The sequence below is a fragment of the Cricetulus griseus genome (genome assembly GCF_003668045.3).
Source record: "Cricetulus griseus strain 17A/GY chromosome 1 unlocalized genomic scaffold, alternate assembly CriGri-PICRH-1.0 chr1_1, whole genome shotgun sequence".
NCBI classification, from domain to species: Eukaryota; Metazoa; Chordata; class Mammalia; order Rodentia; family Cricetidae; genus Cricetulus; species Cricetulus griseus.
Window position 1 is genome coordinate 215,208,702 of NW_023276807.1, and position 15,585 is coordinate 215,224,286.

Consider the following 15,585-nt stretch of genomic DNA (forward strand, 5'->3'; position numbering starts at 1 on the left):
GGAGTTACTGGGAATAAGAATGTGTGTAATCTTTAGTTAAATGATTTGTACTTTTTAACCTGCCTGGAATTCAGGCAGAAGCACACAAACCTGCACTAAGACTTCCTGAGGGTTTATCTGTTGTTCCAAATCCAAATGTGGAGGCCCCTGTGGTGCCGCTTCCGAAACCAGAGCTAGCTCCAAATCCTAGTGAAAGGTAATAGAGAAATACACAGTGCACATAAAACACAGATTACAGGCTACTCACAAGAAAACCAACCACCACCACAGGTCAAATAAACGCAGTGTTCACAAACATGACTTATCTAGGCAGTCTTTACTTACTCCATTTACCTAAGACATCTTGAGCAGATTAATTCTAAATAAAACACTATTTTGTAACTATTCAGACTAGTTCATGACCTAGCAAATAATTTTTTAAAATGAGGGTACTAAAGTCAAGATCATATTGGTATTCTGACCACTGAAACGATTATAGAAGACTGTTAACTATGTGCCTAGCTGAAGCATTATTTCAAATTGGAAAAATAAAAAGGCTGACTAAAAGTCATAAGCAAGCATGCCTTACACAACAGTATAAACACTACAATATTCCAAGGTAAGTGCTCTCTGCTCCTTACTAGCTACAGAACAGTTAACTACCTCCATCTATCTGTTATAGTAAACCATGTTACTCTCCATGTTAACAGTGACAAACTATCTGCCCTCTTAAAACATATTTTTATCATATAAAGCCCATGGAGAAATTCTAAGTACTAAACGATAGTTTACCAAGAATTCTCTATACAAACTCCAAATTATTAGTATTGTTATTATTATTATTATGATTTTGGAGGCAGGGTCTTATATCCCATGCAGCTGAGGATAACCCAAAACTTCTCATCCTCCTGCCTCTGCCTCTGCCTCCTAACTGCTGTGATTCCATGTATGTACAACCACTCTCTATTTGCTGTTAGGGATGGAACCAGTGCTTCATGTGTGCTGGATACGCATTCTACCAGCTAAGATGTACTTCCAGCAAAGTTCAAATTCCCTTTGCTCTTCTGTAATGACTTACTGAAATAAGTTGAATGCGATCTATCACTGCTTATAAAGAACACTATGGAAAGTGGACTGTAGTCAAGAGACGGATTATGCTACTTGTCATGGTTCTAAAATTCTCAATTAAAACAGTTTCTATGAAATAATTGTGGTAGCTTGTAGCCTCTCTATATTTTAGTGGAACCTTCATACAGAAACCTTCATTACACTATCATACTTTTGTCTAAATATAATAAATTTCCTATTATCCATAAGGAATTGAGTGCATTTATAATTAGCATGTTTTATAGACTTACCTTACTAATTTATGAAGCAATTAGAATAATCTGAATTGCTTATGTATGCATAGTCAAATACGACAAAAGAGTACAAAGAAATGACAAAAGTTGAACTGTTTAATTTACAATAAAGTGACCTATGTTTAAAGAGGTCACTCTCAGGAATATGTATATGATCTAGATGTAGATTGAATTTCAAAGTTATATTAGAATTAATTTTTAAAACTTCAATTGAAACTAAGTTGATTTAAACTAATTCTCAAGTTCACATTGGAGCACTATGATTGGAACACACAAAACTCCCTGCCACTTAGTTTTAGTGCTTTTTTATATCTACTTTCCAGAGGACAGAATGACTTTTTAAGCTCTAAGGCTAATGCTAGATAGCAATGATTATGTTTGAGAATCCTTTTTGCCAGATGGAACCTTAACTTCCCAAATAGCAGCAGATCCTCTTAGAAATGGGTTATAGGCTACCGTCAGTTCAAATGTAATCGCTCAATGAAATATGAGAAAAGGTAAAGTGTACCTCCAAGGTTTGAAGAACCTAAGCCACTTGATTGCAAGCCAGTGCCAATACCTGAGCCGAATGGCGTTCCAAAACTAACTCCCAGAGATGGCTGTGGCCCTGGTATGAAAAAAAAAACGGGGGGAAAACAAATTTGCCTTACTCTTTCAAGATTAAAGTTCCTATATGAGATTATTTTTAAACTGAACATTGATTATTTTTTAACAAATTCCATGTTAAAACTTAGATTTCAAGATGCCTTTCTGACCTTATCTATCCCAAATGTTTTATCTGAAAAAGAATTTTTAATCTGCTTATAGCTACACAGTTAAGAGGCTTACCATAATGAAAAATGTTCAAAAGTTTAATGTACTAATAGTTTGAAATATCTGATGCATCACAAATTATAGTTTTGTTATTTCTAGAATTGTTTTAGTTCTCACTACTTCTTTTCTGATGCAACTATTTGGTGTAATAAGTAAGGTTTTACTTTCCTTTTTAAAAAAACAAGTCCCAATGATCAAAAGACTGACACTAACATAGCAAACTATCATGTTACTTCATAAAGTACCCAAAAAATTAGGCATGACTTCTTATAGTATAGAAATGGTATATATAATAGATAAAAAACAAGACAATGTTTTATTTTATTTAATTTATTGTTCATTTTAAAAGCAAACCAATTACACAGTAACATGACAATTCCAACTTGTTCACAAAGTTATTATTGAGTTCTACCCTTCAGCTCTGCTACATTTCCCCACTTATCACCTGATTAATGAGATCAAGAATGAATATTCACAAAGCCACATGTGTGCCTTGACAGACCAATACATTCAAAACTTCAGAAGCTCCAACATTCAGGAAAATGCACTCAAAATCAGAGCCATGTGTCATCCTTTCCACACTGCCACTTCAGGGATTTTGGCTGAGTTTGTTTGGCAAAAACAGCATCAAACTTACTAGCCCCTTGTGGTAACTACTTTTTTTTTTTTTTAACTAAGCAGAATACAAAAATCTAAGACAACTGTCATTTGATATTGATTTATGGAAACTTCTCAGTAAGTCTCATAGTACAGTCTTAGCCCTGGCCTCTCTGGCCTTTGTATGTAGTGGTTAGTACATCTCAGAGCCGAGGGAATGCCAAAGACATATGCATCTTCAAATTTAACTTCAAAAAAGATCAAAGCCTTCACACTGTCCAATGAAGAATGAGGTTTGTATATTCAAAAGGTAGTGTAAAGTTATAAAGCACAAAACAACAACAAAATAAGGAAGTACATTTTGCTACCCTGGGACAGAAACTGGACTTTTCAAATAGCTTCTATCCAGAAAACAGAATAACTAAATAGCAGCCAGAGTTCTTATACTACTATTAAAAAAATAAATTAAAAAATATTTTTAAATTTACAACCAGTTTGAGATTAATTTAAGAATAAAGACCTGACTAGCAGCTCTTTTGTAAAATGTTACAACAGGAAAAAAGAAGCTTGCTTATTACTTTTTTATGTCTAACAAAAATAATAGGAAAAGTACATGTCCAGTTTCTTTAACATTGGGAGACTGTCACATTTTAGCAAGAGGCACTGCTGGTGAAGACGCTAAAGACCAATGCACACCACAGTCCTCAGCCTTACAAGTTGGGAGAATCACCCAAATGTATGGTTTTGTCATATGTGGGTCCATTTTTAAGAGCAAGAGAACAGTTTCTGCAATCATCATATTTAGGACATCAGAATGCATCTAACAGTGACAAGACTCCCATTGCACAATAGATGCGAGATAGTTTGAGTTTTCTACCTTCACACAAATTCTGAAGGCAACATCATTTATAAAACTAGTAGGCAAATGTATAACATTTTAAGTAGTAAAAGCTTACGATAATTTATCTCCCACGCCAAAGTGTTAACATATATGATACTCTGGCCACCATATATATTAGTTTCACTATCAGAAAACAGATTCTAAATCTTTCAGGTAGAAGCTATGTAAACAATTCAAGTCACTTTGAAATCTGAATAGTCATTCAATGAGAGGCTCTTAGTTCCACAAGTGAAATCAAATCAATAAATATAAACCAATGATTGCCTAGAGTGAAATTTCCATGTAAAGAAACATTTTACAAAAGTTTCCATGACAAATTCACAAAACAAAATCAGGTTTAGCACTGTAATTCATATTTTCTAGAATAAATATTACCTTATTTAATGTAAAACTGCATTGATAAGAAAAGGACTAAAGTGCTAGAATTTCTTATAATTTTCCATGATCACCAAAAATGTCTAATGTAATTATCACTATTACTTGTAAGTTATCTTTTAAAAAAACAAAAATGCCTTCCCCTGGTAAGTAAAACTTACTCTTGTTACTTCTAGTGGGGAATGTTCCTTTGGTTATTAAAACAACAAAATCACAAATGCATAAGAAACTAAGATGAAACACTTAACATTTATGATTTAACTCTACACCTTAAATGTCCAAACCTTCACCCAAAACTAGAAAGCAGGAATTCCTCACAAATGCCTCAGCTCCCCTTAATTAAAAACAGCAGCTAAGTCACATGAGAAAAGTCTAATGTAAACATCAACAACTTTTAAGTGTGAAAACACAACAACAAAACTCAACCTTAGTATACTGATTGAAGAAAATCTATCCTAAATCAAGATCACATTGAAAATCCCAAGATAAAATCTACTAAGGTTTTTGAGAGGACTGAGGAACATTTGTGAACAAGTATACATGAACTTATCCGTGCATTGATGCTTATTTTACGCATGAATAGCCTACTGGATTTTCATGAGCTCAGCCTTCACAACGAAACAGCCACAAATTGAACATGTCTAAACCCAAACATATATTTGTTTTTACTAAAAAAGAATGGAGGGCTGGGGAGGCAGTTCAGTAGTAGAGTGTGTGCTCATCAGCAAATACAAGGTCCTGGGTTCAATCCCAGTACCAAACACTACCACCAAAACAAAACAAAACAAAAAAAAAAAGAGTAAGTCATTTAAAATTAAGTCCATTCTTCCACCTCCAAGAAAAAAAGAAAGCTACCTTCAAAAGAAAAGCAACAATCTAAGAAAAGCTATCGTCCTTGTGTCCCTGTTTACATCAATTAAATCAAGAATCCATATATAATAAACTAAATACTTTAATAACTCACATTTATACAGCAACTGTTGTGTATAAAAACATTATACAAGTTCTTTCCAGTTTCTCTAGATGGTTTTATATTGGGACTTAGAAGGATGAAAAGTACCGCACGGGAGTACCTCCCTGGGTACAAAACAAAATATAACAGGGCTTTCCTAAACGGGATGCAATTCATTAACATCATTATCCATGTACCTAACACAACTCCTAAACATCACAATCCAGTGTCCTAACTAAGAACTAAACTAGCATTTGTATAGAGTGACTACAGAGCCTGAGAGAAGCTTTCAGGGAAACAAAATGGGAAAGGAACAGAATGCAAACTGTAACCACCATTATTTATCAATAGTTCAACAACTTGATAATAACTCAAAAGGTAACACTACCAAGGTTGATAAACTCCAATTCCTGCTACCTAATTAGAAAGTCTTATGTATACCCTAAAAGTACAAGAACACACTAAAAGCAGTTATTGCCCCTGGTGGGGAAATGTAGGGTGTGGTGAGGGGGAAGCCTAGTAAAAGTACAGGCAAAATTAAAGCACATGAGCAGAAGCTCCCAAGAATTCCTGCAAGGTTAAACAAATATTCTCTACACAACACAAAGCAAAGGCCTTTGCTGCATTGTCTACCTTTGCATTCCACAAACCTACCTGAAAGGAGACATCCATTTATAAAATAAGCATTTGTCTTCATTTCTGTGCCCTATAACTTCTCAAGATTACATAGTCTACACAATTAAAAAAAAAAAAAAAAAAAGCCAGGCATAGTGGCACATGTACTTTGTACACAGAGGCAGATGGATCTCTGGGTTCCAGGACAGGCAGGGATGCACAAAAAAAGAAAAAAGAAAAGAAAAAAGAAAAAAAAAGAAAAACACAGCATTTTGACAAGTGATTTTGCTTCATACGTAGTTATTTACCACAAAGAGATTAACTTACAGCCGGACAGTTTGGACAGCTCACTTTTCTCAAGCTTTATTTATTCTCTTGAAAATAAAGTATACTTTATTAACACTTATCCAAAACACATTTCTCTGACCTATCCTAGGACAAATTGTGACTGATTTGCTGTTAAGTAATGAAAACTAAAAAGTCATACTATTGGGATTGACACTCCATTACTCCAGAGCAAAGACTCTCCCTATAATCCGTCTACAGAAGTCTATACTCCAGCCAGCTAGAGAGCTTATGGAATCACCATTCACACAGATCCAGCCATGGATGGTGGAGGATTTGGCCTAAGTCCATCAACAACTCTTTACCGATGGCAGGTCAAGGCTGTCACTCAAATATGAAGACAGTGACTAGAGCATGCTTCTCTAGTATAGGTGGCCTAAATGCAACCCAAACATGTATTTTGTTTGGTTTTCACTTTTTAATATTGCAATTTACTACTGAATTATATGGAATTTGTCAGGAAGACATATACTACAGAATAAATAAGCCTCACTCAAAAATTTGTAAATGACCAAGGGGAAAAAAGGTTAAGACTGCACTTTCTATGTCAACCTGATTTAAAAAGAACAAAAACTAGCAGGTATAAGACAACTAATCAACTTCCAAAATTCCAAATGAATCACTGAAGAACCACACCACAGAAACACTACAAATGATGTTCAACCAAGGACTAAGGTCCTACATAATGTACAATCCATCTCAAACCTTCTTCCTGATCTTGCTACTGTTCAATTCATGCTGGAGTTAAGAAAACCCTAGCATGCATCTTCACATCTGGTTTAAACTCTTAGAGGACCTGTTATTTTGTTTGCAGTCAAAGTACATCCTAATGAAACTACTGACCTTCAACACACCAACAGTCAACAGAAACATAATGCATCCAGAATGCAAGTAATCTGTAATCATTATATATGAGAGTAAGAATGCACCATCTATTATTATCAGACCTAAAAAATGTAACATATGGATGGGATTACCTCTGAGTTTAAAACAATAAAGAATACAATCACAACTTGAGAATCCAATGTTTTTCTTAAATGTAATTCAGTAGTGAAACACTATGTTCTAAAGGGCATGTTTAGCAATACAGCAAATAACAGTAAATTCACAATATTCAACATCTGATGTATAATTATTGCTAGACTACCCTGCCTTTTGTTTCAGGTATGTTTATAATTTGTGTCTATCACAATTTTCAGATTTGTATTGGAACAACTATTGATAGAAATTTTGTCAGTGCTCACACAAAAGGAAGACTTATAAAAATGCACATAATGTTCTCTGCATTTGAACAGTAAGAAGCTATAACTTGAATGCATTCAGACCTGTAGCAGGCTGTTGCTGCTGTGTAAGTGTTGCAGCCATGGCAACGGCTGCTGCATTTGGCATGGTGCTGAAAGGAGTAGGTCCAGTGGTAACTCTGGGTGCATTCTGCCACTTCTTGGCTTCTGCTCTCCTGGCTTCAAACACATCCACAGCATCACCCAAAAACATTTTCCTGTAGCTGAGATACTGTTCTTTAAGCACCTAAAAAAAAAAAAGGAGGGAGGGAAAAAGAAACGAAGAAATTAAGTTCCATGTTGAGAACATGTAATCATATGAAATATGTTGGCAGAAATCAAAGACAGTTGGCCATGTTATACATTCCAGTTCCAGGTGAACTACAGATGAGACTCCTAATAACTGACACTGACAGGACAAGGGCTGGGCTTGAAAGCTCTATTACTACTGTGAATGTTTGTTACCATTGTCAAAAATCTTTAAAATACCCCACCTAAAATATTCTGGTTTCATCAGCTAAGATTACAGGCAGGCAGAATAATATTTAAATAGATATTACAGTTTACCAACTAACTTTTCCTTTATGCATCTAGTTTTCTTATAACCTTTAAATGAAAGAACTAAATATATACCAGTTAAATAAATATTTTTAAATGAGTGGGTACCATATAATAAAGGAAGATTTCACACTTTTAGCACAGAAAGACTGAATATTAAGAAATGTGGCATTAGTAGCAGGTGAGGGAAACAAATCTCATTACTGTTCTCAAATCCATTCTACCTTTCCCTGTGTTCCATACACATCCCACACATAGTGCAACTCCCAATAATGACAAGTAATGGCCTAAGACTTCACAAAAACATTTGGAGGGTGGGAGTAGCAGCAACCACATGCCTAACATCAGTCATGGTTTATATGATAAATTCTAAAACTTCCCACTTTGTTAATGTCTCTGGGGTATGCTGGATAAAGTAGTTTAAGTCTCTTTCAATTGGTTAATGAAAGCAAAGGAACAAAGACAATTCCTCATGAGATTCAAAGATGCACAAATCTAGAGCCTATATATTTAGCTTGCATACTACTTCAGATGAAGATAAATGGTAACACACTTTCCTGGATAGTTGTTAACTTGACATATGCTAGAGTCATTTGAAAGACAAAGGACTCTCAACTGAGAGCATGCCTCCATAAAAGGGGCTTATTGTCAAGTCTATCAAGTATTCTTAACTAGTTATTGATGTGAGAGGACTTAGACCACTGTGAGTGATGCCAACCCTGGTTAGGTGGTGTTTCTTGAGTTGTATAAGGAAGCAGACTGAGCAAGCAATAAGAAGCAAGCCAGTAAGAAAGACTCCTCTCTGGCTTCTGCTTCAGTTCTTGCCCTGACTTTGCTCAGTAATGAGTGCAACATGAGATTTATAAGAGGAAATAAATCCTTTCTCCCCAAGTTGCTTTTGGTCATGGTGTTTATCACAGCAATAGAAACCCTAACTTAGACACACAACAAATATGATCAAAGTCAAGTCTTTTTTTTTGGTTCTTGGAAATATGTCTAAATAAAGCAAAAACAACTAGGGCAGCTGAAACAGGAGCTCCAGGCCTCTTTAGGCTATATACCAAAACGCTGTCTCAAAGAGAAAACAGATTAGAGACAATAGACTATTCAAATATCTATTTATGGCAATCTCAGTCAGATTTCTGGCCTCATTACCAAAAATGCTATTTTTCAAACCAGAGGGGAGAAGTCCATTACAGACAATTTTGTGACAAGGCCTGGCATCATAGGTCTATAATTCCAGATACTCCAAAACTGACGGTTTGCCTAGAATGTAGAGTAAGCTCAAGGCTGACCTGTGCAACTTATTAGCTCACAACCATTTATAACCCCAGTTCCAGGGGGGACTGGTGGCCTCTTCTAGCCTCCACAAGCACTAGGCACACACACAGAACACAGATATACAGGAAGACAAATACTCATACACATAAAAATAAAATAACTTGGGGCTGGAGAAAGGACTCAATGGTTAAGGACTCAATGGCTGCTCTTCCTGAGGACCGGGGTTCAATTCCTATCAACCACATGACAGCTCACTACTGTCTGTAACTTACAAAGACATACATGCAAGCAAAAGATCAAGCCGGGCGGTAGTGGCACACACCTTTAGTCCCATCACTCTGGAGGCAGAGGCAGGAGGATCTCTGTGAGTCAAGGCAAGCCTGGTCTACAAGAGCTAATTCTAGGACAGCTAGGGCTACACAGAGAAACCCTGTCTCGAAACCCACTCCCCCACCAAAAAAAATCAGCAAGCAAAACATCAATGTACATAAAAAAGTAACTTTTAAATAAATTTTAAAATAATCAAAGGAACAAAAGCTCTGAGAATGGTATAATTATCAAACAATCAGGATTTGATGATGGCTGAGGTGAAGTAGAAGAACCTAGGCACCCATTATACAATATCCGATTTTGTTTTTTGGAAACATAATAAACTAATTTGAAAATTAGCACAAGACATACATCAACACAGAATCATCTTTACCAGTTTAAAATCTTTTTTTTTCAGTTTAAAATCTTAAAGCAACATTTATCATAGTGATAAGATTTTAAATCTTATAATCTTCCTTCAGAAATTTTCTTAAAAATGCTTTAGTTTCCAATCTGTTTGCATGTCCTAAAAATTTAAAACTGACCCAGTTTAAAACAGGTAACTTCTTAAAAACTCTATTACCACAAATCAAGCAGAAATGAACATACTCAATGAAATGTCTACATAATCTATTTAGATTCAAGTTTAGCCTCTTTGAATTTTCAAGGATTTTTTGGAGTGTAGATAACTAAGAACTTACATTTGTTTGATTAGCAGCAAAAAGAAAGTGTACTGTATTTTATACTTACACAGCATATAAAAAATTAAAACAAGCATTATTACATAAAGATCAAATACCCAATGACAAATTATTTCATTAACATTATTCAATATATATTACCTAAATAAACATTATATTATTTGGTAAAAAGGTTTCCTGTACTTAGAATGACTTGTTGTAACCAAGTTTCTTTAGCTTTATGATAAATGTTAATAAAACATATTAGACTGAGTCACATTATAAAGGATTTACCACTAGGGATGTTTGTTTTCTATAGTACTATTTATACTGGGAAAGAGATGGAAGCAATCTGAATGTCGGTTACACAAGCATTGCATAAATATACAATCACCTTCTGTAAATTACCAAGAATAGTGATGAGGGAAAATGAACATTGACATCAAAAGTTATTCCCAAGGTCCTATTTTAAAGCTTCAGGGTTTTTTTTGTTTTTTGTTTTTTTCTTTTTAGTTTCTAATCAATGAATGTGTCTGGGCCTGATTATGACTTGGCCTTTTCACTGAAACATTATTTGAGCTGTTTCTGAACAAGCATGGCAACATGTTACCAGATAAACAAATATTTGTATCTACGTAGACAGATGAAACTGCAATGAACACTTACCTTTACATTTTCATGAATAGATTGAAGTTGTGCAGCTAAAGCTACAAATGTTTGATAAATTTTCTGCATAGCCATTGATAAATCTATAAGAGAAAATTAAGAAACAAATATGTAACAATTAATATTATTCTACTACTCTGTCCCACTTTTGATAGTTACAGTGTAAAAGGAAAGACTATCAATTTACAACTACAGAAGACAGCAGGCTAAGAAGGATGAGAGAAGGCCATTTCCATAAGTGACCTGGAAAGGAAGGGGACTTCCAGACAGTCCCCTGTCACAACAGTAATGACTTACAATAAAGCATTCTACATTTCAGGGAAGCAAGACTTACCAAAGGCTTTCTAGGAAATTTGTTTAAAGCAGCTTAAGACAAACACTAGTAGTTGTTTGCATATCTATTATACAAGTTTAACCGCCTATCAATAACATAATGGTGCTATCACAAAACTGCCATAGTAGGGATGTTACCTTGAGGAGTTATATGTGAATTGTTTGCTTGAGTGGCAAGATGGTTTTCTAGTTCTTCGATCTGCTGCCTGTACTGCTGAAGCTGTACCTCAAATTGTTGAACCAAGACTCTGAAGTAGCTATAAAAAGTTACATCAAATATTTAAAACATTATTTTCTTTATACTTAAAAAATAATAAGTAATTGTCCTCTATTAAGTGGGGCATTCAATCCACAGGTATCAGTGAAGCAAACTCCCAAGCACTGAATATTACTGATGTACTATTATTCCAATCATGGAGGGCAAATTACACAAACCGACTTCATAGTCTTTAGAAATAACAAGGTCAGCCAGGCAGTGGTGGTGCACACCGCCTTTAGTCCCAGCACTCTGGAGGCAGAGGTAGATAGATCTCTGTGAGTTCAAGGCCAGCCTGGTCTACAGAGAAATAGCAAGGTCATGCAAAGCAAGTTACAACTAAACTATTACAGATGGGTAGAGATTAAGGAAAATTATAAATAAATACAATATAACCCCACAACAGGATCCTAGGAAGTGTAAAAAGCACATTAATGGGGAGGAGAGGAATCAATAAAATTCTAATGTTTTAGTTAAAAACATTTCATAGCCAGGCAGTGGTGGCACAACCTTTAGTCACAGCACTTGGGAGGCAGAGGCAGAGTATCTCTGAGTTCAATCTACAGATCGAGTGCTACACAGAGAAACCCTGTCTCAAAAAAGCAACATCAGATTTTATCAATGTTAGTTTCCTATTATTGATAATTATACTATAGCTCTACAATATGTAGTATTAGGGACAGTGAAGTAAGGAATTTATGCAAATTCTTTGTACTACATTTTTACAAGTTTAAAAAGTTAAATCAAAGTGCAGCTATCACTAAATTTTATGGGAGGGGAGGGGTGAAGGAGAGGAAAAAAGAGAGGGGAGGGGCTTTTGGCAACATGAATTGTGTTGTTGGTATGAAAAAGGCAAGGTGAAATCATGGAAACATGTCATGCCAATCTGAGTAAGATGAGTATTACAGTTATTTCCTGAACTTGGTTAACTGGAGTGTTATATAAGCAATTATCCTTATTTTTCAGTCATTTACACTTAAATATAAGAAGCCATTAGTTTTGTAAATAATGCAAGGTTTTGGGAGAGGGATGTACATAGACATACAGAATATAAAAACAAAACACACATGATAAATTTAGTAAGTAGGGAATTTGATAAAGAGTATACAGGAAATTTTTATTGTTGATATTTCTGCAATTCTAAAATAACTTCCTGAAAGAAAAGGAAAAAGAGGAAAACTACAGGAGCAAGAATCTCTCTCTCTCTCTCTCTCTCTCTCTCAGCGCGCGCGCGCGCGCGCGCACACACACACACACACACACACACACACACACACACACACACACACACACGAACATGAGTGCACACCCCTGTTTCTGTGACCTCCAAGGTCATGAAGACTTAGAAGTCACAGACTGATGGGGTAGCTAGCACTGGGCCAGAGTTGAGCACACTGCCAGCAGACAGTGAACACTCTGACTACCTCATGCTGCTATCCTATCAAAGATGGTTAGAAATTCCGATCTTAGCCTTTCAGTGAGGCAGGAATAAAATAGCCTCTTAAGATAATTAGGAGAAATCAATATAAAGATCCAAGTTTAGCTTTCCCATGTAACAAACAAAAAATTCTGTGTATGATTATCACTCTGCTGTCTTAAAATGAAAAACTTTTGTTTAAAAAAAAAATCCAATAACTTACTCAGCAGGAGCTGTATTTTCATGTTGAAGTCCAGGTGGTGTTTTCTGGGTTCTTAAAGCTATTTCAGCATTCTTTAACTCCTAATACATCAGAGATTTTACAAACACACATAGGAAACAAAACAAAAAAGCAAGGAAAGAGTTAGAATAGCATAAAAACTATTTCTGCACTGCGATGTCGAACAATTGGATGGAGGTGCTTTAAAAACAGGGAATAGAACAAACTGCTTTACCTGTTGCTGAAACCTCTTTCTAAAGACAAACTGAACTTTCAATAAATTTTATGATAAAATTATAATGAACTGATTTTTTTTTTGAAGAACTATGAATAAAATTCTGCAAATTTGTAAAATGAGTTCAACCACAGTACTGTTTTAGAACCTCCACGACACAAATGTGGAAAGCACTATTTTAGGAAAGGCAAGCAGACAGAACCAAGCAGAGGCCACAATCAACAGGGATTATTATCTGGGTAGCTTACTACTATACACTAACACTACTCATGGATTTATTCAGGCCATCCCCACCACACAATAAACCTACAACTTCTTACATGAGGAAGAGGGGCCACACAGACTTTACTTGCCTAACCCACTGCAAGGAAAGCCTTAGAGCGCAGAATATTGGTCTTCCACTCTCCCTCAATGTCAATACCTTATAAACAATAAGTATTTATGACTAATATTCTGTTAACACCTTATACCCCATATTCTTGTCATGCCATTGCTTTTTCCTTTTCTGTGTGTTTTTCCACACAACGGTTCTCTGTGTAATAAATAGCCCTGGCTGTCCTGGAACTCCTTCTATAGACCAGGTTGGCCCAGAACTCAGAACCCAAGTTCTGGGATTAAAGGTGTATGCCACCTGCCACCACTGCCTGGCTACCTCTATTTATTTTTTTAACTTATTTTTTAAAAGAAGTCCCTTAAATTTATGCTCCCAATAGTAATTATTTTCCGTTATTAAAACACCAACCTGTTAAATCTAACTGGCTCTCCCTACCACTTTACCTTTCATTTGTTTTTAAGATAATCCTCTATTGTGTAACCCAGAGCAGCTTCAACTCATAATTCCCATGCCTTAGCCTCCTAAATCACTACACTTCCTGCATCACTAAATATGGCAATGCCTTTTTACACTTGGGTTTCTACCACCCCAGCAACTCTCACCACCTACTTATGAGAGCGAGCATGATTCTTGACAGGCCTTCTGCAGTAATAAGCTGCTGGCAGGTCTTCACACACACCCATGTCATACTCCTGGACATCACCCCTTCTCTTTCCTACACACAAGCCATTGTTACACTTAAAAATCTTTGAGACTAAAAAATATCACATGTTAGACTCATGGTAGAATTGTCAATTTGAGCCCTTTGTGCCTGAAAAATACAGATTTTTAAAAGAGAGTTCACTAAATGCTATGATAACTAAACCCAACAACATAGTATCTAATAAGCCATCTGGTATCTACTCCAAACAAGGAATACAACCTACTTAAACTCTTGAGTTAGTCTGCCAAAAACAAAAATAAAGAATAATGTGTTTACGAGGCTTTGTATCCATCCGATTCTAGTCTGTCACCCTTCACTGAAGAGTCCCTTTATTTCCTGGGACAGCTTTCTTGGAAGGAAATTCTTGGAGTCAAGATTGGTAATGATTTCACAAGGATTCAGTGCACTACTTAAACTGATAGTTCAGACTTTGGGTCAGTGTTAGCACTTGACACAGACTGTAAGACTTTGTCAAGAAACCTCAGGTATTGATTCCTTAAAGATCTGTTGTCTGTCCTTATTACCTTTAGGCTCTACCTCCTAAGCCTTTTATTATTTCATTTAACCCCACTATCTTCTGTTTATCTCAAAGACTTACCAATTTTGCCACATACAAATACCATATATTTAAGGATAGAATCACCCAGTTTTAGAATTACAGTGAATCCAAGTATTGTGTTGGGTTCAATGATAGCTTTTCTTGGTTGTCAACTTGACTATATCAAAGATTAACTAAAACTCTCACATCTGTGAGGTATTTTTTTCTTAATGAAATCATCTGAAGTAGAAAGCCCACTTTCAATCCAGACCTCAGAGGTGGGAAGGCCCACTGTTAATCTGGGCCACACCTGCTGGCAGCCTATAGAAAGGACACGGAAGAAGAGAGCTTGCTCTCTCTACCTGCTTGATCTCACTCTTACTGGTTAAGTCCATTCCTTCGTGGGCATTAGAGCCTACTTTGGGATTCCAGCATATACTGAAGACCAGATGAGACATCTAGCCTCATGGACTTAACAACTACTAGATTCTTGGATCTCTGGTAGGTGGACGGCAATCACTGGACAAGTAGACCACAGCTTCTAAGCCATTCTAATAAGTCCCCTTTCTTTCTCTCTACATATATATATATATATATATTTACAAAATGAATATATATACATAACGTATATGTACACACACACACACACACACACACACACACGAATGTATAAGTTCTATGTATTTCCTCTAGAAAACCTTGACTACTACAGGTTCTCTTAGTTTGCCGCTTCCATTACTGGTTAATTGTAATTTTTCTTAAATACATGTATTTCACATACAAAATTCAGTCATATTATTTCAAGTTTAATCAAAGCTTAAATATTCACTTATCAAA

At 35.7% G+C, this 15,585-nt stretch overlaps 1 protein-coding gene across 2 annotated transcripts in view; it reads right to left on the reverse strand.

Annotated features, from left to right (window-relative positions):
* Positions 1-15,585, reverse strand: part of Nup58 (nucleoporin 58) — a 34,269-nt gene that overhangs the window by 3,400 nt on the left and 15,284 nt on the right. For both annotated transcript variants that reach the window (XM_027390416.2, XM_027390415.2), the window contains 6 exons: positions 12,942-13,021; positions 11,184-11,302; positions 10,713-10,795; positions 7,264-7,465; positions 1,849-1,947; positions 91-186 (listed from right to left, as the gene is read on the reverse strand). In XM_027390416.2, the coding sequence (XP_027246217.1) occupies positions 91-186; positions 1,849-1,947; positions 7,264-7,465; positions 10,713-10,795; positions 11,184-11,302; positions 12,942-13,021 (679 nt within the window). The remainder of the gene's footprint in view (positions 1-90; positions 187-1,848; positions 1,948-7,263; positions 7,466-10,712; positions 10,796-11,183; positions 11,303-12,941; positions 13,022-15,585) is intronic.